This window comes from Centropristis striata, chromosome 20 (assembly GCF_030273125.1).
Source record: "Centropristis striata isolate RG_2023a ecotype Rhode Island chromosome 20, C.striata_1.0, whole genome shotgun sequence".
NCBI lineage: Eukaryota > Metazoa > Chordata > Actinopteri > Perciformes > Serranidae > Centropristis > Centropristis striata.
In genome coordinates this window covers 25,394,236-25,420,286 of record NC_081536.1, presented here as the reverse complement: position 1 = coordinate 25,420,286, position 26,051 = coordinate 25,394,236, and the positions used below count along the sequence as shown (strand labels likewise).

Genomic DNA, 26,051 nt, shown 5'->3' with positions numbered 1-26,051 from the left:
CAGTGAACACAGTCGCTGATCTGTTTTCAGTGGAGACGCTCTACACTTTGTCATATTATGACTTTATGACTGAGCACTTGTGTTTGGTTTGGTGTAAATGTGTTCATGTCAGTTTGGAAAAATGTGGCTGTGGTTACGATCATGTAAAGTGCACACGGCTGCTGCCTGCCACTGAATGTTTTTGTAGCTTTGTGTTGTTGTTCTTCAGAAGTCCGACTTTATTACCGTGCTGGATTTATTGAGGAAGCAAGCAGAGAAAGTGTTCTTTATCCCTCCTCTAACTTGTGTTTCTGATTAGTGTCTGCTTATCTCAGCCAATGAACAACCTCAGAGAGGTCACTATATGTGACTGTCTCATTAATGATTGACAGGTAGAGATGATGATGTTTTGGTTTGCTTCTTCTTCAATGACTTGTTTTTTATATCAAATTGCTCAATATTTACAATTTTAAATTTCAGTGAGGATGACAATCACATCTATCTCATACTGTTTGTCTTAGAGCCTGTCAGTGTTATCAGCCATGAGGTGATTTTAAACAATTATTCTAATAATCCACACTGTAGTGATTAACATGTAACTGCAACTCCTAAATTTACCATTGACAATATATTTTAAAAGACACTTTTTGAATTATTCTCAACTGATTATTGAAGGATTTGGAGCTATGTTACAACATAAAGGTACTGGTAGATAATAACTTTGTGTACTGTGTTTTCAGTGTTGTTTCCATGTCACATGTTTCAACTAATAATTGTTATCAAAATAATCTCCTGCACGTGTTTCTGGTTAATATATCTGGTAATGATTGATCAGCAGCAGACACTATATAAAGCTGGGATTAAGACAGAAACAGCAAAGGAGAACTGGATAGACTGCCACTGTGAGAATGGAGATGACGACGTGTTTTCCTCTGCTGCTGCTGCTGATCTGCTCTCTCTCCACGGCTCAGCTTCAGACACAGTCTGACAACGAAATTATTCCATTAAAAAAAAGTGAACTCCAGAGAAGTGAACCAACGAATGGCTCTGACCAGCGACAGCGACAACACAATTGTTATAAATTCAAATAAAACTTTAAAATTCTATGAAAGTATGGGGAATTTGTTAAGGAACCATCCACGTTATTTTTGTTGTTGTTGTTGTTTTAGCTAATTAGGCGACAGAAACCCCTGTTTTTGATATTAAAACATTTAAAAACGGTCAAATTTGGCCAGAGGGCAACAGGAAGGATAAAGACTATGATAGTGAAACACATGTAACGACGTTTTCATCACACACACAGATATTTGATGATTTTCTAATTTTTCCAGCACAAGCAGCAGAGCTGATCACTGTGAAGGCCATTTTATGATAAAAGCAAATAGCAAAAGTGGTTAAAAAAAGAAAAAAAGAAAGGTTTTCAACATTGTTGTGTCCACACTAATTTGAGAATAATGGCATCTCTCTCTCTCTCTCTCTCTCTCTCTCTCTCTCTCTCTCTCTCTCTCCCATTTAACACACACACCCTTCTGGTCGTCGTCACAAACGTTGGAAATGCCTACAACCCAAACACAGGTACGGTAATTCTCAAATTTAAATACTAATATTGAATTTTGATTGAGCTATGTTGACTTTAACCTGCTTTAGATTAGTCTCTAATAATATTCACTGACAAAAACTGTCCCACAGGTTTTTTCATTGCCCCAGTGAGAGGAGCCTACCACTTTGAGCTCTACATAGGTGCATATCCAGATGCTACACCACTTTATTATTATGATTGTTATTATTATAGTCAGATGATTAATGCATTAATAAATTATGATGTATTATTATAGAATGAGCTACCCAGCAGTACATAAAGTAGGACTATCAGGACAAGATCTGAAAAGCCACTGATGCTCAGAAATGTTCTCGGCTTTCAACTCGCTCCTCTACCCTTCACCCCCGCCTCCCTCTGCTCTGCTAACTCCTGACATGTTTGCCTCCTTTTTCACAGAAAAAGTTGCTGCCATCAGTAACCAGTTCTCTGAGCCTGACCAGCGACAGCTGCTGCCACCACCCAACCAGGCTTCTATCACCTCTCTACAGCCTCTGACCGAGTTAGGAGGAGGTCTTGAAACTTCTGCTGGATTATCGACCAACCACCTGCCCACTGGATCTGATACCATTCAATCTCCTCAAACCATTTCCTCGGCAGTAAATACCTCAATCACTAGTGGTGTCAACAATAATCGATTCGGCGATGCATCGCAATGCGGGGCATGCACGATTCAGCATCGATGCGGCAAAGTGCCATAATCGATTATGTTTATTTCCTGTCCTCCAGTGGAAAGTTGTGGGGGACAGGGTGGGAATTTCACACTCTGGCCTTGATGCCCTGTGAAAAAATGTTCAATTTACGGCCAAGGTGGCCTTTGCGCCCCTGTCAAAGTTCCAGTAAACACAATGCTAACCCGACCCACTCCCCTTCCTTCAGACATGCGCATCAACACTAATTTGAATATTCAAATGAGCCATGTGTTGATGCGCAGCACAGGTAAGCTAGCGGGACAAGCTGTTTTGATATGTTGTGACTGAAGTATGTGGTAGTATTTGACAGAACTTTAAATTTACGTTTTTAAGAAAGTACTATTGATAGGTAATTACCATTGTATTTGCCTATTTAAAGTCTACTCCTTAACGTTACATTTTTGCGTCATGAAAACTAGCGATAGCTAGCTAGGTGGGATAGCGCTAACGTCTTCCCTACCTCAGGGACAAGGGCTCGACATTTAGCTAATGTAAATTTCACCTCAGCAGGTTCCTTTTTTATGGCAGGAGGAGGCATTTCTCTTTCCTTACTCAAAATATAGCCAATAAAATCTATTGTTATTAGGCCTATCTGACTGCTTGTATTGCCTCATGACTGACGAAAAATGTCCCTTGTTGTGTGCAGTATAATTGTGATGCATCGCAATGCATCGTAGAATCGAATTGAATCGAATCGTTACCTGGTGAATCGTAATCGAATCGAATTGTGAGGGCAGTGCCAATGCACACCCCTATCAATCACACACATCATCAACTCCTCACTGACAGCTGGCGTGTTTCCTACCACCTTCAAAAGGGCCCAGGTGACTCCACTGCTCAAAAAACCATCACTGGACCCGAAACAGGTGGGAAACTACAGACCTGTCTCATATATATACAATAAAAAAATAAGAAATATTAAATGATAGAGAAGAAAATGTACAAAACACAGAGAGTAAAAAGCAAAAAGACAATAGAGCTGCTGGGTCTTTGAGAAGCTTATTCCCTGTTAAAAGGGCTCATTGCATGCATACAGGTGCATCTCAATAAATTAGAATATTAAAAAAAAAGTTTATTTATGTCAGTAATTCAATTCAAAAAGTGGACAAACTTTATATAGATCCATTACACAGAATGAAACATTTCATGCCTTAATCTATTTAATTTCTTCTAATTACAATAATTATGGCTTACATTTAATGAAGACTTAAAATTCAGCGTTTTTTTTTTATATTACAAAAGACCAATTTAAAAAAGTATGTTTAATATGGAAATGTTGGCCTCTGAAAAGTGTTTGACTTGAACTACTGGAAATGGACTTTTCCATCATATTCTAATGATTGTTTGAAAATATAAAATATAAGTCTCCTTAAAAATCCATCCAAGGCACACTGAGTGAAATAAAAAATCTACAAAGTATTTGTAGTTTTTGCACAAAAACCATAGTCTGCCTTGGATATTTCTTGAAGGAGATGTTGCATTTATATTACATATATTATATTTTTCAAAATAAAATAACCCTCAAACAGCATATTTAATGTTCTGTTGTAGTACCAACTGTGATCAGCAGAGGGCAGAATCAACATGTTCGTCTTTAATCTCTGGTTTACACACAATTTATGGTCGCAATAACGGTGTCTGACCCCTGGCTCTCTGTGGATAAATTAAATTGACGTATATTTGGTTAAACACAACCACCATGTTAACAAATATTTGAAGGTTTTATAATCAGAATCTGACATGGACTCTATTAAATGAGATTGTCTGCTGCAATACAGCATGGTGTTGGTTTTGTAAATTATGGGCCTAATAAGAGTAAAATAGACAAAATGCAGGGTATGATTTAGGGCATGGCTACCTGATGATGGACAGGTTGATACTGCAGCGTGTGTAGGTGGTATCACTGTGACTACATCCACTATTTTCAATACAATCTTTGGTTAAGGTAGTGGTAGAAACACAATATAAAGCAGTTTTTATGTCATCAATCTCTTTATCTCAACACCATTCAGCAGACAAAGGATGTACCGGAGGAGCTGCAAGCCGAGCTGCTGCTAGCATTTGCTAAGCTTGTTTCTCTAATGACTTAAAATCCAGACATCTGATGACAAGAAACCTTCATTATTGGTTATAATAAAGCTTTAAAAACAACCAAAATCTAAAAAAGTCTTCTGTTAAAATGTGGCTTAAAACAGCATAAAAAGAAAATGTATTACATTTTCTGACAGAAAACCATAACTAGAGACATAACCAATCAGAATTTGAAAAGTGTTGGAAACATCTGGGATTCTGTGAGGACACAACTCAGCTTAATATGTTACATCGTCTAGCCATTTTTTGGATGTTTTGATGCTGAAAAGTAACATATTATACCTTTAAAAAAATATCAAAACTAGCTGACACCCACTGAATTCTACAGATCTGGGGTTCTTTATCTAACATTCAATATTATACTGAATCTTCACAAGCATCGTGTGTCAATAAATGTCTTTGTCTTCTCTATTCACAGAAGTGTGTCTCACAGTTTTTGAGTTTGTTTTGTCAAAGTTTTCCCCACTTTGTCCCGCTCTCCCTCTGTCACTGTGACAGTCAGCTGTGTGTCACAGGAGGTGCTGCGGTTCAGATAAAACCACCCGGCTGGTGTGCACTCTAACACCAACAGAGTGCCTCCTAAAAATAGAGCAGAGAGGTCAGCCAGAGTGTGTGTGTGTGGTGTGTGTGTGTGTGTATGTGTGTGTGTGTGTGTGTGTGTGTGTGTGTGTGTGTGCGTGTGTGTGTGTGTGTATGTGTATGTGTGAGAGTGGGGGCTCTTTTAAGGAAAGGTATGAGCTTAATGTGAGGCGATAACAGAGGTGTGATACATGCAAAGACACACTGAAATGTCTGCACACACACACACACACACACACACACACACACACACACGTGAGATGTAAGAACAGGTCAGCTCACACTCGTTGAATATGTAGAACATGATCCATTATAAGTTGAGGGCTTCAACAGCACACACACGCACACACACACACACACGCACAAGGTGTTGCTTATATGTTACAGGCCTAATGATATTTAAAAAAATCCAGTTTTGTCATCATTTAGTCATCTAGCTTCAAACATCAGGATGCTGAACTCAACAAAATCTTGACTGTAAACTCACCACACAGCATCAGCCATAAAAAAACTTTTTTTATACAAAGAAATATATATATATATATATATATATATATACACACACACACACACACACGTGCGCCTTCACTCAGTAGCCTCTTTGTATAGAATACTCATGCTTGTTATCAACAGTTTTTCTTTTATTCTTTATGGGTGCCTTGTTATTGTCTACCCCAGCTCAACTTGTACATTTTTTCTTTTAAAGGAAGAAAAAAACATTTATTCTTGTATAATTTTGCTTTTAAATTTCCAAAATATACAAAAAGTAAGAAAAATTTGTGTAAAACAGAAAGCATATTGGTAAACTAACACAACAACAATAAAACACACCATTTTCATGGAAAGTGTAAAACAAAAGAAAAAGAAAGAAAAGAAACATTTTATCCTTGTATTTCAGGGACTGAGAGAAACAGCATTTCAGTCTTTATGTCCAGATATTATGTAAATGGTAGAACTGACTTGACTTTCATTATCAACTGATGTTTTCATTGTTTTTTCATTGATCTCTAATGTATAAAACAAAAACAAACACCCATCACAACTTGCAACAAACCAGTGAAACGTGCAATAAAAGAAGGAACATTTTATCCTTGTATTTTTAAATGGTTGTTGTTTAGTTTTTATATTAAACCATGTCTGAGAGAAACTGCACTGTACATATTGTTTCTACTGTTTTATATTTTTTTCCAAATATTGTTTGTCTGGCGATTTTTGTGCAGATATGCATGACGAAAATTGACAATAAAGTTGATTTTAACTTTGACTTTTTTTTCTTCCTTCTTTAGTGTATAAAATGTCCCATCACCAGAGTAAAATTTAGTACATTTTGCTCGATAAATTACCAAAACGTGCAATTAACGTAAGAAGATGCAAATGGAATTTCCTAGAACTTCCCCAGTATCTGATAATGATAACTCAGGAAGTGTACACACATTTAATGTTGTTTATTTGTTATTTTGTAAAATGGAAAGATATTATCCATATTTTTTGCAGAAATAGGGGCTAAATGTTCAGTAATTATGTGCTAGAGATTCACCTGAATGTTAACATGAAAATCATTGCAGATTTGAATCAAAAATCTGTCAAATTACAAATTACCGAAAAAGAAAGACGATAAATCAACTAATTTTGTGGCTCAAATCTTCCCAAATTCACGTCCGGATGGCAGATAGTTCCACACAGAGCTCTTATCGCCGGAAGCTGTTCGGAACGGGATGAACTGAATTAATTTCTTTTTTAATCAATCCTGTGGTGTCATGCATACTTAGTGAAAAATCATAAATTGCTGTTTAAAAGTGTCGCTTTGATGTAAAAGTCATGAGTTGCAAGAAGGAAGTATTTTTTTCAGAAAATTAAAAATGATGCTATCTCTCTGAAGCTCTGCAGCTGTGTTCTGTTGTATTGCCCACGGTTATGTCTCAGAGTCAGTTTTTATGACATGTGGCAGAATTTAAATTTCAGACAAAAAAAAACAACAGAAAGTGGAGCTGAAGGGCATCGCTGCATTGTTGAACCCTGCGGCTGCAGCAAATCTCCGTCTCCTTCATTTGATAGAAACTAAAGCTGTGTATGTATTGTTGTTCATGACAGGGTCACATGGTGTAACCACTGTTTCACATGAATTGAGGGGAACTCTGCTCTTTCACTACAACACACACACACACACACACACACACACACACTGATGATGAGGCCCCGAGGAAACCGTGCATTTGACACCATCACAAGTTCTCCATAAAAAAAGGGACAGCCTCCACAAATATGCCATGCTGATAAAAGAAGCCTCAAGCTTCATAATACCTCAAAATATTTAACCCCTCTGTCACCCTGCAGACATGACAGTTTATTCACTGCTCAAGAAAAATCACAGAAACAAAGGAGCCGGAAAACCCCCCAGAATTCTATTAAATTCAGAGTTCAGACAGTATATTTAATAAAACAAAAGTTTGAACTCTCAGGGGAAGGGTTCAGATTAGATCGAGTCATTTTTTACTGTATAACAAAAGGAACGTAATGTCGAAATGCATGTGGCTTCATTTGAAATGCAACATCTTCATGTTTTTGCAATTGTGCTGATTTATAACCACTAAAATTGTTCACAGCAGCGTCACCCATTGGTTTGTGGACTTGACCTTCAAGTCTGGCAGTTTGTTGTCATCTTTTTGTTTATGGCTATCATTTTTTGCAACCGGTACATATGCAGAACGGATCGGCAGCCGCAATGATGGCATCAGCTGACACTATAGCTCAGCAAGGAACAGTCGCTCTTCTAAATGAACAGCCGACTCCGTAGAGTGCCTTTTATTACAGTGGAAGACTGAACAAGACATTTTTTAAGCAACTAAACAACACCTGTCCTTGTCCCTGTCCCTGTCCCTGTCCCCGTCCCTGTCCTTGTCCTTGTCCCTGTCCCTGTCCCCGTCCTTGTCCCTGTCCCTGTTCCTGTACCTGTCCTTGTCCCTGTCCCTGTCCCTGTCCCTGTCCTTGTCCTTGTCCCTGTCCCTGTCCCTGTATCTGTCCCTGTCCCTGTCCCTGTCCCTGTCCAGCCTGTGTGAGGTTACCTGGAAATTAGAAATCAATACAATACTTTTATTTTGAAGGCAATTTATGTATGTGCATGCATGCACAGAAATGCGTTCCAGAGAAAGTGGAGTTGCCTTGTTGCTTTTTAACAAGACAGACTGTTCCTTTCTCACTAAATAAGAAAAAAACCCCCATCAAAAACACTAATAAAATGCTGGTTTACTGAGAAACATAAAAGCTCTTTTTTGTTTTTGTGGTTTGAACGCATGTTGTGTTTAAAATAATTGGAAAAGTGAGATGATGATTGGAGTTTTAACAATTTTTACTTCTATATTTGACTTACCCATTAACATTGTCTTATCATAACATGTATTATTACCATCAGCAGCTCAAAAACATATAAATATATACAAACATTGAATTTGAATTGAATTTCATAAAGAGATTAAATTAGTATTGAGCAGAATTGGTTAAGGGCATGTGGCCCCTCGGGAATATGAAGTGCCCACTCCTGCCCTAAAGCATACTCTATTCTATCTTAATTTTACCCGTACATTTAAGTTCCAAATTCAGCCAAACTGACCTTAAATTAGAGTGAAATTGTTTAAAGTAACAAAACTGCACCTTTGCAGATGCAATTTGTCCATTTTGACGGTTTAATTGGTCACAGCCTGGCTTAAGGGAAGGCCCAAGAGGAGAGGACAACACATGTTTTTTTTAATCCCACTGTGTGCCAGGGCAACTTTTTTTCCCCAAGATATTGGTATGATATGAAAAAACATAACCCGGAGACTTGATGGAGCCCTCTTGTCTAGAAGGGGAAATCTGAACACTGACATGGCCATTTTCAAAGGGGACCCTTGACCTCTGACCTCAAGATTTATGAATAAAAAGGGGTTCTTTGGGTATCAATGGGTGCAATGCATGACATACATGTCCACTTCTGGCTAATGCAGTGCAGTTTGGGACAGAAACCATGCATTTTATTTTCCGTCAGCCTATTTCATTTCAGTATTTCTGCGCCATAAAGAGTGTGCGAATTGCATGAATTGGATATCACTGAAAAGCTAAGACTTTTGTGGATTCAATGAGAATTCTATCAATGTGTGATGATGTTAGTCCTCATTGTAGTCATTTCATTGCAGTGAAACTTGACCAAACTGTATAAAATGACCAGCAGAAAAGCAGACTCATGAATAGTGCATACTGGCATCAAAAAGCCCTCATCATCCTTATGCATTTGATGATTCGACAGCAAAAATGTGCTTAAAATTGCTGCAAATTCTGCACAGAAGCAGTTTACTAGGTGTGTTCACGCCTCACAATGTGTATAAACTTTTGTTTGTGGACTTTAATTGTAAGTTTTTACTCACAACAATAAGGCAACAGAAACGGAGGAACAAAGAGAGACATATGGAGGAGAATAGAGCGACACGGAGGAATTCAGGACGGGGACCTGCAGCCATTGTGTCCTAATACAATATCTGACTTCCTTCAGATGCCAGACACCACAAACACACACATGCACATACATGAGAGTTGAATAGCAGGCAGCGAGGCACCAGGCCCACTTCCTCTGCTGAAGGGGGAGAAAGAGAGAGAGAGGGAGAGAGAGAAGGAGGCTGGTACAAAGTTGAGTCTCACACACTTTTTTATTTCAGTCCTCTGGACACCACTCATCTGTCTGCTGCTGCTGGACCCAACATTTCTTCATCACTCTCTTTTGTCAGCTGACTTTTTCTTAACTGAAGGTATTTATTGCAACTATTTTATTCTTTTTAATATATTTTTTAATATGTATAATAGTTTTTATTTCAAAGCACTTCATCACTATATAAATACAATTGTTTTTATTATTTGTATATTATCATTATTATTATTATTATTATTATTATTATTATTATTATTATTATTATTATTATTATTGTTATTATTATTATATTTGTCCTTCTGATTGTCTCTCTTCTCAGAACCTAAAGCCGTCTCAAGTTCAGTTCAAGTTCAATTTAAGTTGGACTTCAAACCACAAGCAAGAAGACAAGTATTACTCCTTAAACAACTGGAAGACATTTGCAACAAGCTTACATCGAAAACAGATTCTGCTGCTGCGGGTTGCCGAGGACAAGTGTATGTGCCTTGCTCAACGGCACCTCAACAGGAGCTGCTGAGGAAGAGAAGAGAAGAGAAGAGAAGAGAAGAGAAGAGAAGAGAAGAGAAGAAAAGAGAAGAGAAGAGAAGAGAAGAGAAGAGAAGAGAAGAGAAGAGAAGACACTTTATCATCTTTGTCAAGACTTTCTCAGGCCAACTGTAATCCTAAATCAGGTAAAGTGTGACACAACACAAATGACAAGTATTCTAACTTGATTCAATGTTAATTTGATTCAGTGTTACCTCGTTATTTTATCCCCGTCATGGTGGCAACTCCCCTACAATAACTGATTTTTCGACTGAAACTCTCAGTTTTTACAGTGTGAGACCTATAAATCATGTTTTTACTACAATAAAAGTTATTTTCCACAGAAAACAGCAATTTAGATGCAGGTATAAAATGTGCAAAGAAGATTTTGATTTGACAGACCAGGAGCTGAATATATATCAGGGGTTTTAAAGACAGAAAAAGCTTGGAGAAAGGCTTTACATCCCCCATCTATCACAGTTTTGCTCAATTCCTGGATGTTATTAAACAAATGTCCTAAAGTAAAAACTAGTTTCTGAATCTGGAAAAAAACAAAAAATATCCCCCGGACTATATCTCTGAACCAAATCAAAGCTATTCCATGTGATCAACCACGTAACTTGTTTTGAACTTTTTATTTATTGAGCCTCCCCTGAAACCATCTGGAGAACCCTGGGGAGGCTCGCCTCACATTCTGAAAACCTTAAATCAGTAGTCATCAACTACATTTGTCCAATGGCCAGACACTGTGAGGGCTGGACTTTCAAATAAAGAAAGTATAATGTACTAGTTAGCCTGTCATTGTTTGATGTTTTCCACTTTCTTACTAAATGCATGCTATTTTATTGGCCTTTATCAGTATCAACAGACGACACTGGTCTCAAAAAAACTGGTCCATATAGTTAACTTGTACAGCAGCAAAAAACGACTCATACACCACCTCAAACTGTCCTCTGCCATCTTGCTGACGCACTAGTAATGATTGACGGTGAAGCAGAGCTTAAGAATTTATCTACATTTATTTAGTGTTGAAACTGTCTTATATAACACCGAACCAGGAAGTTTTGTGCCCTAAACCTAGGTCAGTGGTTTTGTAGCCTAAATTCACAGAAACTGCAGCCTATTTTATATACGTGAACCTTACGTGTATGTATAATGACGTGTGTGCTATTTTTAGAAAGCTCCGCTCTGTACCGTGAACCGTTAAGGGTCTATTCTATCATTTAGGTTGGAGTTTAGGAGTGATGGTTAAAAACTGTGATTAAGGAAAAGTTATTTTAATATGCTTAATACCAGAACACTTTTTTCCCTCATATTTTCTGAATTGATGAGACGTGGAGACTGTCGTGGACAGGAGTAACGGAAGCATTTGCAGGCCGCTTGCCCTAAATGCATCGAAGATATCTGATGTTCAATCAAAAAACAAATAAATGTCCTTCAGGGCAGTGACAGATTTTCACAAGAAACATTTTTGGAATTAATGTAACAAACACAGATAATTTAAGTGTTTAGGAAAAAGTTTTAAAGAGCTTTACAGATTCAAAAATATGTCCAAGTTAAAATATGAAAGTAAAAAAAAAGAAAAAATAGCCTATTTCCGTCTTCATGATCTGTTGGTTTTGTTCCTTTTGATTCATGTCTCACCATTTTATCATGTTGACCCACTACTCGTGTTTTCAATTGTGGATTATTAATAGTTTAACTCATAAATAATAGTTATTATCGCATTAAAAACATCCTCAGGTGTGAGCAAAGTCAATGGTTCATCATTTATTATTTGTTATTAACAAGCAGATCTGTGTGTGTGCGTGCGTGCGTGTATGTGTGTGTGTGCGTGCGTGTGTGTGTGTGTGTATCAGGGGTGTGTGTGTGTGTGTGTGTGTGTGTGTGCGTGTGTGTGTGTGTGTGTGTCTGTGTGTGCGCCACCGTTATCGAGACAGGATGCAGAACAATACTGAGTGCTGGATAATGGGCACACACATACACATGCACACAAAGGTCAAGCAAAAGACTATACAAGGAAGTAATATTGTTATTAATGATGCTGGGAGCACTTGTGACAGACATAAATGCACACACACACACACACACACACACACACATGGCTTGTTCAAAGATTTTGGATTTATCAAAAACAGGAAGGGAGCGGCATTTAAGGTTTGTTAATATATAAAGGCGACCAAAAAAAGATTTTAATGTGTTCAATACACTTTCATTTTAATTCTATTCTGCAGGTAGATTAAGTTAATTTTATTTTAGACTTTCAAGTGAAATAGGCGTTAAAAACTGAACTCTGCTGTAAGTTTGAGGGTTAGGTAAAAAGCATGTTTCAAATGTTATCAGACAATCAAATGGGTGTTATCAGCACGTAAGAATGCTCTACCAGTTGGCAGGTTGTGAATGTTGTTATCACAGCTTATAATGGCTGCTCGCTGAGAGCAAAGCATTTATTAGTTTCATTACAATTATGCTACAAAACTAATTATCTAAGGTTTGGGCAAAAACCCTCCTGGCAAGGTGAATGCTATGTAGATGTTGCAAATTAATTGTTTGCGAGGATGACGTAAGAATCGGAAGTGACTGACGTTACTTCAAATAAAATAATCCACTTTTGGTTTTACACTCCGGTCTCTCAAGCTCTGATTAGTTTGACCCAATAAGAGCGTATTGTCATGATTTTAAATCTGTTTCCTTGCTTTCTCCCTTTCGCTTTCACACTCTGTAACATCCCTTTCCCCTTGTTGTTGTTCATATCACGGTAGAGAACGCTGCAAAACAACACGCGTTAATATAACTGCACATTCAAGGGGCTGATAACAACCTACTGGCCTACCAGCAGGTGGAGCAGACCCCTACTTCCTCTTTTTTTTAGAGGTGATAACTGCTCAAAATGACCATTCAATCATGTGATATCCGATGTTTAAAAATCCCAAATAGTGACTATACCAACTATAAATGTCTGGAAAATACAAGATGCAGTATTGCACTTGAAGTGATAGTGAAATGTGGAGTGTGAATCATTCTGCTGCAGAGTGCTGAAGGCATTTAAAGCCCCACTCCTCTCAAACACTTGGCTGTTTGATCTTCACTGTGCAGAACAATGAATGTGCAGAGCGCTTTTTGCATCACTTTATTGAATAGCTGACTTCAAGTGAAAGCGATTTTCTGCCCCGAGTCTTTTTAACTCAAGGCGTAAAGAGTGCTCCTGGAAAAAAAACCCACAAGGCACACAGTGCGGAAAAACTCGAGACGATTGATAACACAAAAGCAGTTAGCAAAAAAGCTTCACTTATTGAAAACCATAACAAAAAGCTGCTTCAGGCTGCTAAAAAAGGGATGTGTCTATAACAACTATCTGCTGAAGGAGGAGAGTTAGAATCTCAGTACAAAATGTGAAATTACAAGGATATTGTAGTATTGTTTTTACTTTATAGAGGAAAAAAACTGGTAGTGATACGCACAGCATGCATAAACATGCAGTGTATGTGTGTGTGTGTGTGTGTGTGTGTGTGTTTACAGTAGACGTCTAGTTTTCCTTCCCCAGAGACAGACAGTGTGGGAACAGAGAGTGAAGCTAAACTAAGACATGGGCACAGACATTTTTATTAATGGGGTCAGAGCCGGGCTGGAGGGAGGTTCACAGGGGTCAAGATAATAGCAGAACACACACACACACACACACACACACACACACACACACACACACACACACACACACACACCAGGCAACAAAGAAATACACACAAAATCCCACAAATTCCAAATTTAGTGCAAATTTTGAGCAAATTCCCAGAAACTGAGATAATAGAATGCCAATTATTAACACAATTCCTGCTGTTATATGAATATGAGGAGTTGGTTAAAAGAGACACACTTGGTGGAACTGATTTTCAATCAGGTGATATTAAACCATTAAAAAAGAGGCACAACAAGATGCTGTGATGAAAAGAGTCAAAAAGTCAAACCTCAAACGAATGAAAACCAACAAACTGTGGAAAAAATCAAAGAAATATGACTTGGCATTGGAGCTTCTTATTGTGCCTCTATATTAATCATTGATAGATGATCTGTGATGGTTGAAAAAATATCTTTTAAGGTTAAGTAGACTGGCAAAATGGATTTGAGTTTGATTTGAAATACTCTTATGACCACAGACTCTGTGACGGTTTCACGTCTTCTTTGTAGTAGTTATGCATCTTCTCATGGTTTTATGCCTCTTTGTGGTAATTTACTGTCTCTTTGAAGTCATTTTTTGTAGCCATGTTGCGTGTTTTTGTTTATCATGACTACCAATTTTGGTCATTTTGTGTTTTTTTCCATAATTTTTGGCTTGTTTAGTCATTTTGTTTCTCTTTGTGGTTGTTTTGTGTCTCTTTTGCATCACCTCATGGCCAGTATGTGTCTTTAAGAGTGATGTTTTGCAGCTTAAGGCCAGGGGCTAGAGGAAAGTGGGGCCACTGACACTTTTGACCCCTGGGCCCATCAGTCCAGTTCAGCAATCCATCCATGTATGGACATGATTCCTTATCTCAAACAGGCAAATTTGTCTTTCGTTAAAATAATGTAAAGAAAAAAAAGTTGCACATTCAAAGCCACAATGCAAAAAATATATATATGTAATAAATAAATTACCAACATTTTGACATGAAACTGTTCTGCAGGGCATTGAATATTGATACCAATAAGAAGACTTTTATGTCAAAATGTCAGTAATTTATTAAAATACACTTATTTGAATTGTGGCTATGAATTTGCAACTTGTTTTTCTCCTGATTTGCACTTTTATCATGGTCAGCAACTCTCAAATACTGGTGCGCGTCCCTCCATCTCATCTCCATCTAAAATAAACCACAACTATGATTATGGGAAGCCTAAATGTGACCCTCCTGAACACATGACACCTGTCTGTGCTTTCTGTTCATGCTCTCCAGGTGAATCTCAGCTGAATCTTGCCCCTGCAGACTGACAGTTTAGAGATAAAAACAAAACAAGAAAAGTCTGTGCTGAGCTGTAACTGGTCATGGCAGACTGGAGCCTACTGGGAAACTTCCTGGAGGAAGTACAGGAGCACTCTACCTCTGTTGGAAAGGTTACACACACACACACACACACACACACACACACACACACACATACATGTACACATCGTACACACTGCATGCCAGGCAGGGTGGCACCAGTCTGACTTCCTCTGGTGGAAACAGACATATAGACAAAATAAAACATGAATACATTCACAAATCATCCTGTTTATTCTGTGTGTCCTGACCCATGGTTTCTGTTGTCATCTAATAATAATAATCAGCAGATATACAGTTTATGTATGTATATGTATGTATATATATGTATTTGTTTAGTCTTAAAATAATAAAAAATCACAACAACATTTTAAGGTTGTTATGTAACTCATCCCAAAAGAACAATCTTGTCTTTAATGTCCCTTAATCTAATCATTTCTCCTCATGCTTTATTTTAATTTCTAATCCAGCTGGATTAGAAATAAGTACATGAGAAACATCTGCAAAAATAGCTAAAAATGTGAAATCATTAAGACATCATTAAAATATAACCCTGTTCCTGCAAATCTACACATTTTTTCAGACTTGACAGACCTGATTATTTCCATAAAGTGTGTATATATTCGTTTCTGAGGGTTTGATCTTTCTCTCTCTCTGTTGTTTTTGGCTCTGCAGGTGTGGCTGACCATCCTGTTTATCTTCCGCATCCTGGTGCTCGGGACGGCTGCTGAGTCGTCGTGGGGAGACGAACAGGAAGATTTTGACTGTGACACTAACCAGCCTGGCTGCGAGAACGTTTGTTACGACAGAGCTTTTCCTATAGCTCACATACGATACTGGGTAATATACGAGATAATGCCATATGATGGAAACAGGCACAAAATCAAATAATATGAGCTTTATGGCTGCCAGGTCATTCATCCTATCTTATCCAGCTAAACAATCCTCTAATTTAACTAACATTTTAGGCAAAAAATAGGCAATGCAATAACAAAACACTGATTCATTTTTTATCTAATTTGATTTTTAGCCAGATGACTGAAAGACAAATGCACAAGAGGATTTGCACAAAACTTGCACAAAGAAGACAAAAAGATTCTCAAAGCATCCGCAAAAGATGAAATGAACCCCTAACTGCACTGTCAACGAAATTGCATCTCATTAGTACTGTGCTTTTTCCACATATGAATACAATTTGCACAAAATTGCCCCCCTTATATGCAAATGAGCCTCATTACAAAGACAATAAAATACATCTTCAGAGAGTAGTGGAGTTAGTGGTGCAATTCTCTGCACCCTGCGTAACAGCTGGATTTTGCAATATCACAAGATCACACAAGAATCTATTCTGTGTTAAGTTTCTAAATCCTTTTCAAACTTCTTGCCTGAAGCTTGGAGGCATGCATCATATTTTGTCACATTAATAGGTGCAGTAAGACGCAAAAAAATCATCTTGCAGTCAGCTGCAAAACATTAAGGATGTTTTTGTGTCTTGCGTTATCTTTTGTGAGTCAGACTTGCTATTTTTAGGTTTAATAATTTAACAAAAATAAGTAAACACCAAAACCAAGTCAGACTAACTTGGCTTACTTAAGTTGGTAACATTTAGAAAGATCAAGTTTATAATACTTGCTGTTTTTAAGTTTAGTTAACTTAAGTGAACTTAACAAGTAGATATCAAGTAAACCTAACTTAAGACTATCAGTTATATATACTTACCTTTTTAAGTGCAATCGGTTTCCTAGATTCTTTTAAGTATAGGTAAACTTCTCACATTTTAGATAGAGATCGCAAGTGATGTGTGATTCAGCAACTGTTTTTGAATTTGCGCACAAATGTCTATGTTAAAACCCAGGAAATACAAAATCATTAATAAACCTAACATTAAGTAGCATGGAACGTGCACTCAGTGTTCTGAAAATCCATTGACTTTTAAATCCCTTCTTAAAACTTTTCATATGTTATATAGGTTATATTACTGCTCACTGGCTATTTTATTTGATATATTTTTTTAAATCTTATTTTATGTTTATGCTCCCTCTGTATTTTTGCTTTCTGAAAAGCACTTTGAAACCTTGTTAAAAGCTTTATAAAATAAGGTTTTAATTTTACCATTGTTGGTTAAGTCCTTTATTTTGAGCGCCATTGACTTTAACAACCCTGACCTCTTGCAGGTGCTCCAGATCGTGTTTGTGTCCACGCCCAGTCTGATCTACATGGGCCACGCCATGCACACTGTTCGCCAAGAGGAGAAGAGGAGGAGCAGAGAGGAGGAGGAGGGAGACGGGGGGAGGAGAGAGGAGGACCCGGGAGGAGGTGAAGATGGAGGAGGAGAAGAGGAGAAAGAAGGGAGGAGAGGAGAGAAGGACGGAGGGAAGGAGAAAAAAGAATATCATTTAGCAGGACGAGTGCGTCTGCGGGGGGCGCTGCTGCAGACATACGTCTTGAGTATTCTCATACGGACCATCATGGAGGTACGTTACTGTTACTGCAGACTACATAACAAGTACTGCTAATATGTGACACATTTTCTGGTACAATTACACAGGAAGAGATATGCATACTGCATGATATCATGTATCATATTAAACTTGACTCTTTGGTCCTCGTACAGGTGGTGTTTCTTAGTCTGCAGTACTTCTTGTATGGAGTCTTTCTCAATCCTCTGTATGTGTGCAAGGTAAAACCATGAGTCCATATCATTTCGAGTTTAAAAACAGTATAAAAACAGTCACTGATATGCAGCGGTGGAATGTAATAGAGTCCGACTGATATGGGGTTTTTGAGACTGATGCTGATACTGATGTTAAAAGGGGGAAATGAATCGATGAATGATACAGTATTTTTTTTTTTTAGCTGGAATTTAAAAAATCCTGCAAATGCAAATGTACCCAGAGAGCTACAGGTGTATCTTAATACATTAGAATATCATGGAAAAGTTAATTTTGAATAGTTCAAGTCAAATAGCCCCAACCAAGTATTGAGTGCATATAAGCCATGTTTCCTTTAGGGGGAAGAGTGGCCACCGGGAAAGTCTCAGGCCACGCCCTCTCAAAACTCTCTCTCTGTGTGTCTCCACTACAAAAAAAGGCCTCCAGAGGGATTTCCGAGACTCCGAAGGTGACGTGTGGTTTTCGATCGTCGCGACGGATAAACACGGGAGACTTAACTGTGGCTGCCGTCGCTGACTGTGCACAACGTCAGCAGCTGATCATAAATAATGCAGCATGGATAATTATGCACAGAGTCTCTGCTGATCATAAACATAGTGATGGTGAATTAACCGGCATGGCTAACTGTGCACAGTTGTAGACAAACAGAGATCGCTAAGTGAACACCTCCTGCAGCAGCAGCACATACACACTGTACTGCTACAGAGCTAACTGTTAGCCAGCTAACTGTTAGCCAGCTCTGTAAATGCAGTTGGGAGAGACTGCTGCAGGAGGAATGTGCTGCTCCGACTCATTTTTACTCTTCTTAACGAGCCGCCGGCCCCACAGCTCGTTAAGAAGAGCCGAAAAGTAGCTAATTATAGCAACAAAGTTACTAAGTTGGCAACACTGCTTCACTGGCTTTTACAAATGGCGCGTGTAGGCGTCGAGTACTACGTCACATCCTGCTTAGCGATCTATCCAATCAGTAACAAGGCTGTTTTCAGGGTAGAAAAAAGACCCTGCTCTTCAACAGGGATGAAAAAAGTCCTGACAAAAGTCCGCTCCGGACTGCTCGTATTCAAATTAGGGGCGTTTCAGCGAGTAAGACCCGCCTCATTCTGGGCCCAGTAGTGGAAAACAGCCCTATAAGATGGACATACTTTTCAGAGGCCAACATTTCCATATTAAACATACTTTTTAAAATTGGTCTTTTGTAATATTTCATATTTTTAAATGTAAGCCATAATCATTATAATTAGAAGAAATTAAATAAATTAAGACGTGAAATGTTTCATTCTGTGTGTAATGGATCTATATAATGTGTTATTTCCATATTTTGAATTGAATTACTGACATAAATAAACTTTTCTATGATATTCTAATTGAGATGCACCTGTACTTTCTCCAACATAAAACTTTATTAAAAAATATTTAACAGTGTTATATACACGGTTGCCCATAAAGTTTTACTAAAATATTTTTTATACCTCTTTCTATTCCATTGTGACATTGTGATTTATTATTGACAGATAAAACTTGATAAAAATGAAACACTTAACCCTAACAGAGGAATGTGTCTGAAAACAAAATTATTCCAACTTTATGGGCAACCGTGCACTATTATAAATTATGCAAACAATATTTCAAATTGTCAGCCCATTCGACAAATGATCACTGAGAAAATAAAGCATAAATAGGAATAAAATAAATAGCTAAAAAAAATCCTCTTTGCTGTGTCAGTCAATTATCACGCCTAGCAACATTTTCTGCATTATATAATGTGTAAAAAAAGTTTTTATAATCAGATACCCATCAGATAGCATATACTTAGAATTTTTAGGTACTTGAGTATTTCCATTTCATGTAACTTTATACTTCTATTCCACTTCATTTTGAGGCAAATATTGCACGTTTTACTCCACTACATTTAGCTGACAGCTTTAGTTACTTTTCAGCTTGAGATTTAAGATAAGAGAAACGTGATGAATTTAAAGTGATTTGACTTTTTTTTTTATTGAACCTGATAACATTATATTAAGTAGTTAAAATGAGCCCTACCTTGAGGAAATGAAAACGCTGCTTACATAAATGCATCAATAATAATAAAACAATAATATATTTGAAATATATAAAACAATCTGAGGTCCATTCAGCATAACATGTATTTTTACTTTGACATTGTCAGTACATTTTGGAGCTGATACTTTCATACTGATACTTTACTTCAGTGAGTTTTGAATGAGTTTTACTTGTAGTGGAGTAATTTCACAGTGTGGTATTAGTACTTTTACTGCAGTGGGATCTGAATACTTCTTCCACCACTGTTATATTCTCTGTCTCTCTCTCAGGCGTGGCCGTGTCCTCATCCGGTGAACTGTTACGTCTCCAGACCGACAGAGAAAAACGTCTTCATAGTGTTCATGATGGCCGTGTCGGCCGTCTCTCTGGTCCTCAGTGTGCTCGAGCTGCATCACCTGGGATGGAAACACTGCTGCAGGTACAGTTTTATTAGACAAGTCTGAGTTTAAATGGCAACAAAAGACATGCTGTTTGTGAAGTTCTCTCTGAGGTCATTAAAACAGCTGACTGTCATCACTGGTGGAAAGGTACTGAAAAATGTTCACTTAACAACCACTTAATTTTTAAAAATATGAATTTGTATAATAAATATGTATTTATTTTTTCACTTTTTCCACTTTTACATTAATTTACTCCTCATTTAATGTATTTATTTATTATTTCCCTCTATTTATTTCCACAAACGTATTAAGTTCAAACAATTTACAAAATGTATTTCTGTGTTTTTTCTTCTTTAAAAAAAAACAAAAAAAAAAAAAAACTTTTTTAACATAGTTTTTTGTCTTCATTATGCAATTGAGGAGTGGGTCACGCTGTAAATTAAATTCATAAAATGAATAAATAAATCCTTTTCGAATCAAGTAATAAAGCAATTACAAATCAATAAAAAATCTTATTAAGAATAAATACATTCAAAATTAATAAATAGATAAATAAATAAAAGGGAAATAGGAAAGAAGATAAATGAGGGGATGAATATAAAGGTGAAAATATATAAACATATTATAATATTTAATAAAGTAAACTAAAACAAATATCAATTTATGTCATATTTTAACAAATTATTGATTCCTATTCCTATTTTTTATTTGGTACATTTAATGGCACATTCATAATGTATTTATTTCATTTTGAAGCTGTCCTGCATTAAAGAGTAGGATCTCTGTCTGATCCTTTAACTGAAGGAAAGTTTTGTAATCGGCTGGATTTCAACTCTGAAAGCGTTTTTCATAATTAAAATGAATTAATTGCTGTTGTGAAAAATGATGATATGCTACTGGTAATTCATATTTATTTGAGTGGAAGGGGAAATCCACAGATTTTACACATTATGAGGAGCAGCATTCAGCCGAGTGGTGAACACAGCCGTTAATGTTGTCTGCAGCTTCTTTAATGTCTGAGGGAAACAATCTCAACAAAATTATCTGGTTATCTTGGTCTGGATTCAAATTAATAACAGAAAGTCTGTGTTGGAAGCTGGAGGCAGACAGATTATAAGGAGACAGAGAAAGGCTCTTTGTATAACTTTGGTAGAATTGGGTTTAAATGAAGCTCTAGCAACATTTAAAACATCTAAAGGACACAACTTCCTACCCAAGAGTCCTGCAAGTATTTCAAGTTGATGATTCAGTTGGTGATTCAGATTTTACTTCCAGGAAAAGGGCCAATCTGAAACGTGACTACTCACTTCTTCTGGGAATTGAAAGGTCCAGATTAAGCTTCCCATTAGCCTGCAGAATATTGATGAGCTCAGAAAATGTGAGGCAAATTAAAAAGCTTACAGGCTGTCAAAAGAAAATTGGTACTGAAATGTTCAGAATTGGGTTTTTTAGGTCAGCTGCAGGGTCATTTCAGGAGAAAGACATTCCACTTGGATGTTATATCAAAATGTAATTGCCCAGCTCTTTTGTGTCACTCGTCTAGGCTTTTACACAATAAGTTTACAATATATATATATTAACGTTTGTTTTTTTTACAATGTGTGACTATAGAAAATGGATTTAAATGCATTAGGATGTAAAGAACATAAAACACAAGTTTCTGCTTGAAAGATTCTCTCTTTTGGACAAATGTCGTTGAGGAACCCTGATTTGTTTCACAAGTTCTTGGTAAAACATAATGTTTATTGTTGACTTCTCAACAGTGAGATTATATATTATCTGTTAACTGGTTAAATCTCTTCGCTGCAGGCGGTATTTGTTCAGAGAAAAGGCCGCCCCTGCTGCTAACGCCTCGCTGGCCCGACAGCTCTCTCTGTCTCCTCCACCGCCATCCACCCCCCCTCCAGACTTTAGCCAGTGTGTGATTGGCTCCTCGCACTTCCTGCCCCTCCCGTTCCCCAACCACCGCCTGGCCAACCAGCAGAACTCAGAGAACATGGCCACCGAGAAGCACAAAATGGCCGCAGCTGCCGAGGTGAACCTCCTCCAGATGAGCTGCTACTCCCCCGGGTGGCAGGAGACTGGTAACAGCCAGATCCAAGATGGTGGATACCTGAGGACCGACACTAGCTCCTACACGCCTGGGAGCAGGGACATCAGCTGCCCGCAGATCCAGAATGGCGGCCCAGACGGGTTGCTGCTTTGCCAGAATGGAGGGCTCTGTCAGAAGGACAAACGAAGATTCAGCAAAACCAGCGGGACGAGCAGCCGGACGAGAGCAGATGACCTCTCAGTTTAGACAGAAAACTGAACTTCTTACCCGCCTGCTAAATAAACTGAGACACATTGTGCATCCACACATAACACACAGAGTTTCTCATCTACGACAGCTGAAGGAATCATCCAACACGTTTAGCATGAACACCAGCTGATTGAATTAATTCATTTATTCTGTCAGCAGCCTGAATTGTACCTTAAATTGCAAAGACGATGTTTGACATTTTTCAGTGAACGACATCCGTGAATATATACGTCACAAACACCAACATGGCCGTTACCTCGGCATGTCTTCTTTTATCACCTTACCATAATGTCATTTTATCATATGTAGTTGCTGTATTTTGGTGAAGGACATTGGCATTGGATATTGGCATTCTTGTGAAAATGTCCAACTTTACAGCAGAAATGTTTACAGCCTTGAAACAAAAACCCCTTCTTGAAACTGAGGGTGAATTTTACATTTTTATATAAACTCCTCAAAAAAAAGTTTTTAAACATCTTATTGGTAAATTGTTTCTCCCCTTTAATAATACGAATTGGTATTGTATTATACATCGTTAGATAACCTGATAAGTCACATTTACAAGGAGAATATTGCAGGTGATTTTGGCCCTCTCAACACCAATTAGTATTATTATAATAATTATAATGAATAATTGACCGAAATAGCATTTATAAACTTTTTTTGAGGAGTTTATTAAGGCTTAAAATTTTACATAATTTAGAGTGAGGCCGCTGCTTCCGCTCCATCTCTTTGCCCCTTTGGTGCCACGATTGTGACCCAGATGAAGTCAGACGGGAGTCTCCCACTTTGAGTTTCATTTTTGACTCTTCAGAAACCTACAGAGACTACGTCCATATTTTGTACAGTCACAAAACTGTAGCATGTTGGGAACTTTTTTTTCCCAAGCAGCCAAAGTATTACCTATGGACTCACTGATGTACTGGCTCAAGCTCTCCACCATCTCACAGCATCGACTTCTTAATTTTCCAGAGAAGTAACAGGAACTTAACTTGTGCAATTTTGTTAAACTGTTGCTATTATTAGCGCTCGGCATCAGAAAAAGGCTTGTTTGTGTTTTAACTGCAGCAGTTTTGGATGCAGAAGTTAATCAAATCACTGGATTTTAATATGAAGCACAAATGAAAGCTGAATCTTCAAACCAACAGTTTTTTTAGTTTTTTTTTGTTACTATTTCTTCAAATCAACTTATGTCCTAAATCTTGGTTTTTGTTCGACATGTTAGTCAGTTTGGATGACTACTGGTGATTTATTACTGCACTGTTTTATGGTAAATTCTCATTATTATTCTTTTTATTATTAACACATCTGGGCTGAAACACAATGGACTACAAGGTTGTGTGTTTTATTTGCATATTGTACGATAGCATAACAAATTACACTGATGATTTTTAAGTTGTTGGATATTTCCTATATTTTAATATTTTGTATTTAATAAAGTGAATGCTGTATGTATGTTTAAAAAGCTTTGAGGATAAAAAATATCCGTCTAGTTTGTCTCTGAAATGCCTGTCAAAGTACAAATTGTGTTTTTATCAGTTCATTTTCCAACTGGGGTGTGTCAAAATGTTTGACATTTGATATTTCGATCAGCGGTCATAAAGTTCAAGCACAGTTACACAGTCGGATTACCCACTTGACTGCTGTCAAAAGATCCTTTATCAGCTGTAGTTAACTTTTTCAAGCATCATTTTGACCACTAGAAATATTGCGTCACCTGAAGACTTTTTAAATGTCATCTTCAGACTTATTGACTCAGTTTCTTTCTAACTTGGCCGCTGGGAAATGTTGGATAGCGTAAGAATAGGGGACTCTGGGATTTAAATAATATATAAATAACTCTTACCCGGTTCTCATGGCAGATGTCCAGCTTGGACCAGGAGCTGATGGGAGAATTCCCAGTGAGGTCATCTGGATACATCAGGAATGTTTGGGAACTTCAGCACCGATTGGTGCTCTGTTTTCTTTCTCTCCTCAGTCTTGTTCACACCACAATCCTGCTGTTTGGGAGAAAAGACACTCCAGCTTTAGAGCTATAGAATTAACAATTAAAATTATATTATTTACCATTATATTCATGTCCATTATGTTGAATTGCAAACTATTATTAATTATTAACCCTCAGGGCCCACTAAGGACATTTTCAGCCATTTTTGTAATTTTTCACTTTTGTTTTGGCAATAATTTTGGCTGTGATACTGCAAATGACATGATTTTTGGAAGAAGGATTTCTTTCTTGATATATTTTGAAATTCTAATTTAATTTTTTCTAATGGCTCTATAATACACTGTGTACAAGCTTACTACCCTTTCGAGCCCTTTCGGGCTGAAAATGTCCACCTCCAAGAAAATGCTATAAAAACAGATTAATTTTTTTTTTCAGTTTGATTGCACAATGTCACTGTTTTTCAAAGAAAAAACACAAAAAAATTGAGTTATTTTCCATATAATAAATAATTTTTGGCTGGGGCATTGGTTTTTATCACAGCCTTGGGAAGGTCAAAGATTAAGAACAAAATTGATTTTGACGCATTTTTAGTTTTTGTGTAGTGTCAGATTTAAAATGTAAAAACCCCTTTTTGGCCACTTGATAGCAGTTACAAGAAAAAATATTAAGGTAAAATAACAATGTTCTATTTCACTTATATACTGAAAACATTAGATAAATAATCATTTGACTCTAGTATGAAGGATAATCCTTTCATAGTAACATCTTATTAAGAAAAATATTTAAAAAAATTAATTAATACATTTAAAAAATAATAGATGGAAATTGTGAGATAGTAATTTGAATGAAAGGTCAGAATGTAATATATAGGATAAAAATGTAAAATTAACTACATGGAAGAGTCTTACGAGAAAAGCTTGAACTGAAATGCATAAAGGAAAAGACAACCCCCCAAAATATTTATAGGAAAAGTGGATCACAAATCATTTTAGTAAGTATATTAGTTAAATTAAATATGTCATAAATAAAGTTTTATCTGTGCTGCAGTAAACACAACAATGGAGTGGACAACGGTGCCCTCTGGTGGCTGAACATAAAACTGCAGTACTAAAATGTCCACATATGACATAAGAATAAGCCTATGTACTGTCAACATGGATTTTTTAAACGCTTGTAAACATTTGTGTGTCTTTTAGATTTACCTTCTGGGAACATTTGCTGGCATATACACTGACCTTGTCTGGATCAGTGGTCCTCGTGGGGACCAAAGACAGAAGTCCTAATGGGGCAAAATGGCATTTCTGAGGTTAAGGTTAGGGGTAAGGTATAGATTGAGGTTAGGGTCAGGGTAAGGCTAATGAATGGCAGTCGATGTAATGTCCTAAGAAGGATAGCTGTGCAAACGTGTGTGTGTGTGTGTGTGTGTGTGTGCCTGTTTGCACGTATTGCTATACTAGTGAGGACCAATGTCATCTTTAAACCATCATAGTGAGGACATTCTTACATTGTGAGGACATATAAGCCATTCTTCA

General features: G+C 37.2%; 1 protein-coding gene across 1 annotated transcript; it reads left to right on the top strand.

Annotated features, from left to right (window-relative positions):
- Positions 1-9,628: 9,628 nt before the first annotated feature.
- On the top strand, positions 9,629-24,077 carry LOC131958705 (gap junction alpha-5 protein-like). The gene is made up of 8 exons (XM_059323871.1): positions 9,629-9,713; positions 9,933-10,284; positions 15,070-15,227; positions 15,832-15,996; positions 17,331-17,630; positions 17,771-17,836; positions 20,159-20,307; positions 22,079-24,077. Exons 3-8 carry the CDS (start codon positions 15,159-15,161, stop codon positions 22,566-22,568), a joined length of 1,239 nt encoding a protein of 412 aa, XP_059179854.1. The 5' UTR covers positions 9,629-9,713; positions 9,933-10,284; positions 15,070-15,158; the 3' UTR covers positions 22,569-24,077.
- Positions 24,078-26,051: the final 1,974 nt, after the last annotated feature.

Coding starts and splice junctions, on each gene's coding strand:
- LOC131958705 (XM_059323871.1), top strand. CDS start 15,159: ATGGCAGACTGGAGCCTACTGGGAAACTTCCTGGAGGAAGTACAGGAG. Junction 17,631..17,770: donor TCATACGGACCATCATGGAG/GTACGTTACTGT, acceptor GTCCTCGTACAG/GTGGTGTTTCTTAGTCTGCA. Junction 20,308..22,078: donor GGATGGAAACACTGCTGCAG/GTACAGTTTTAT, acceptor TCTTCGCTGCAG/GCGGTATTTGTTCAGAGAAA.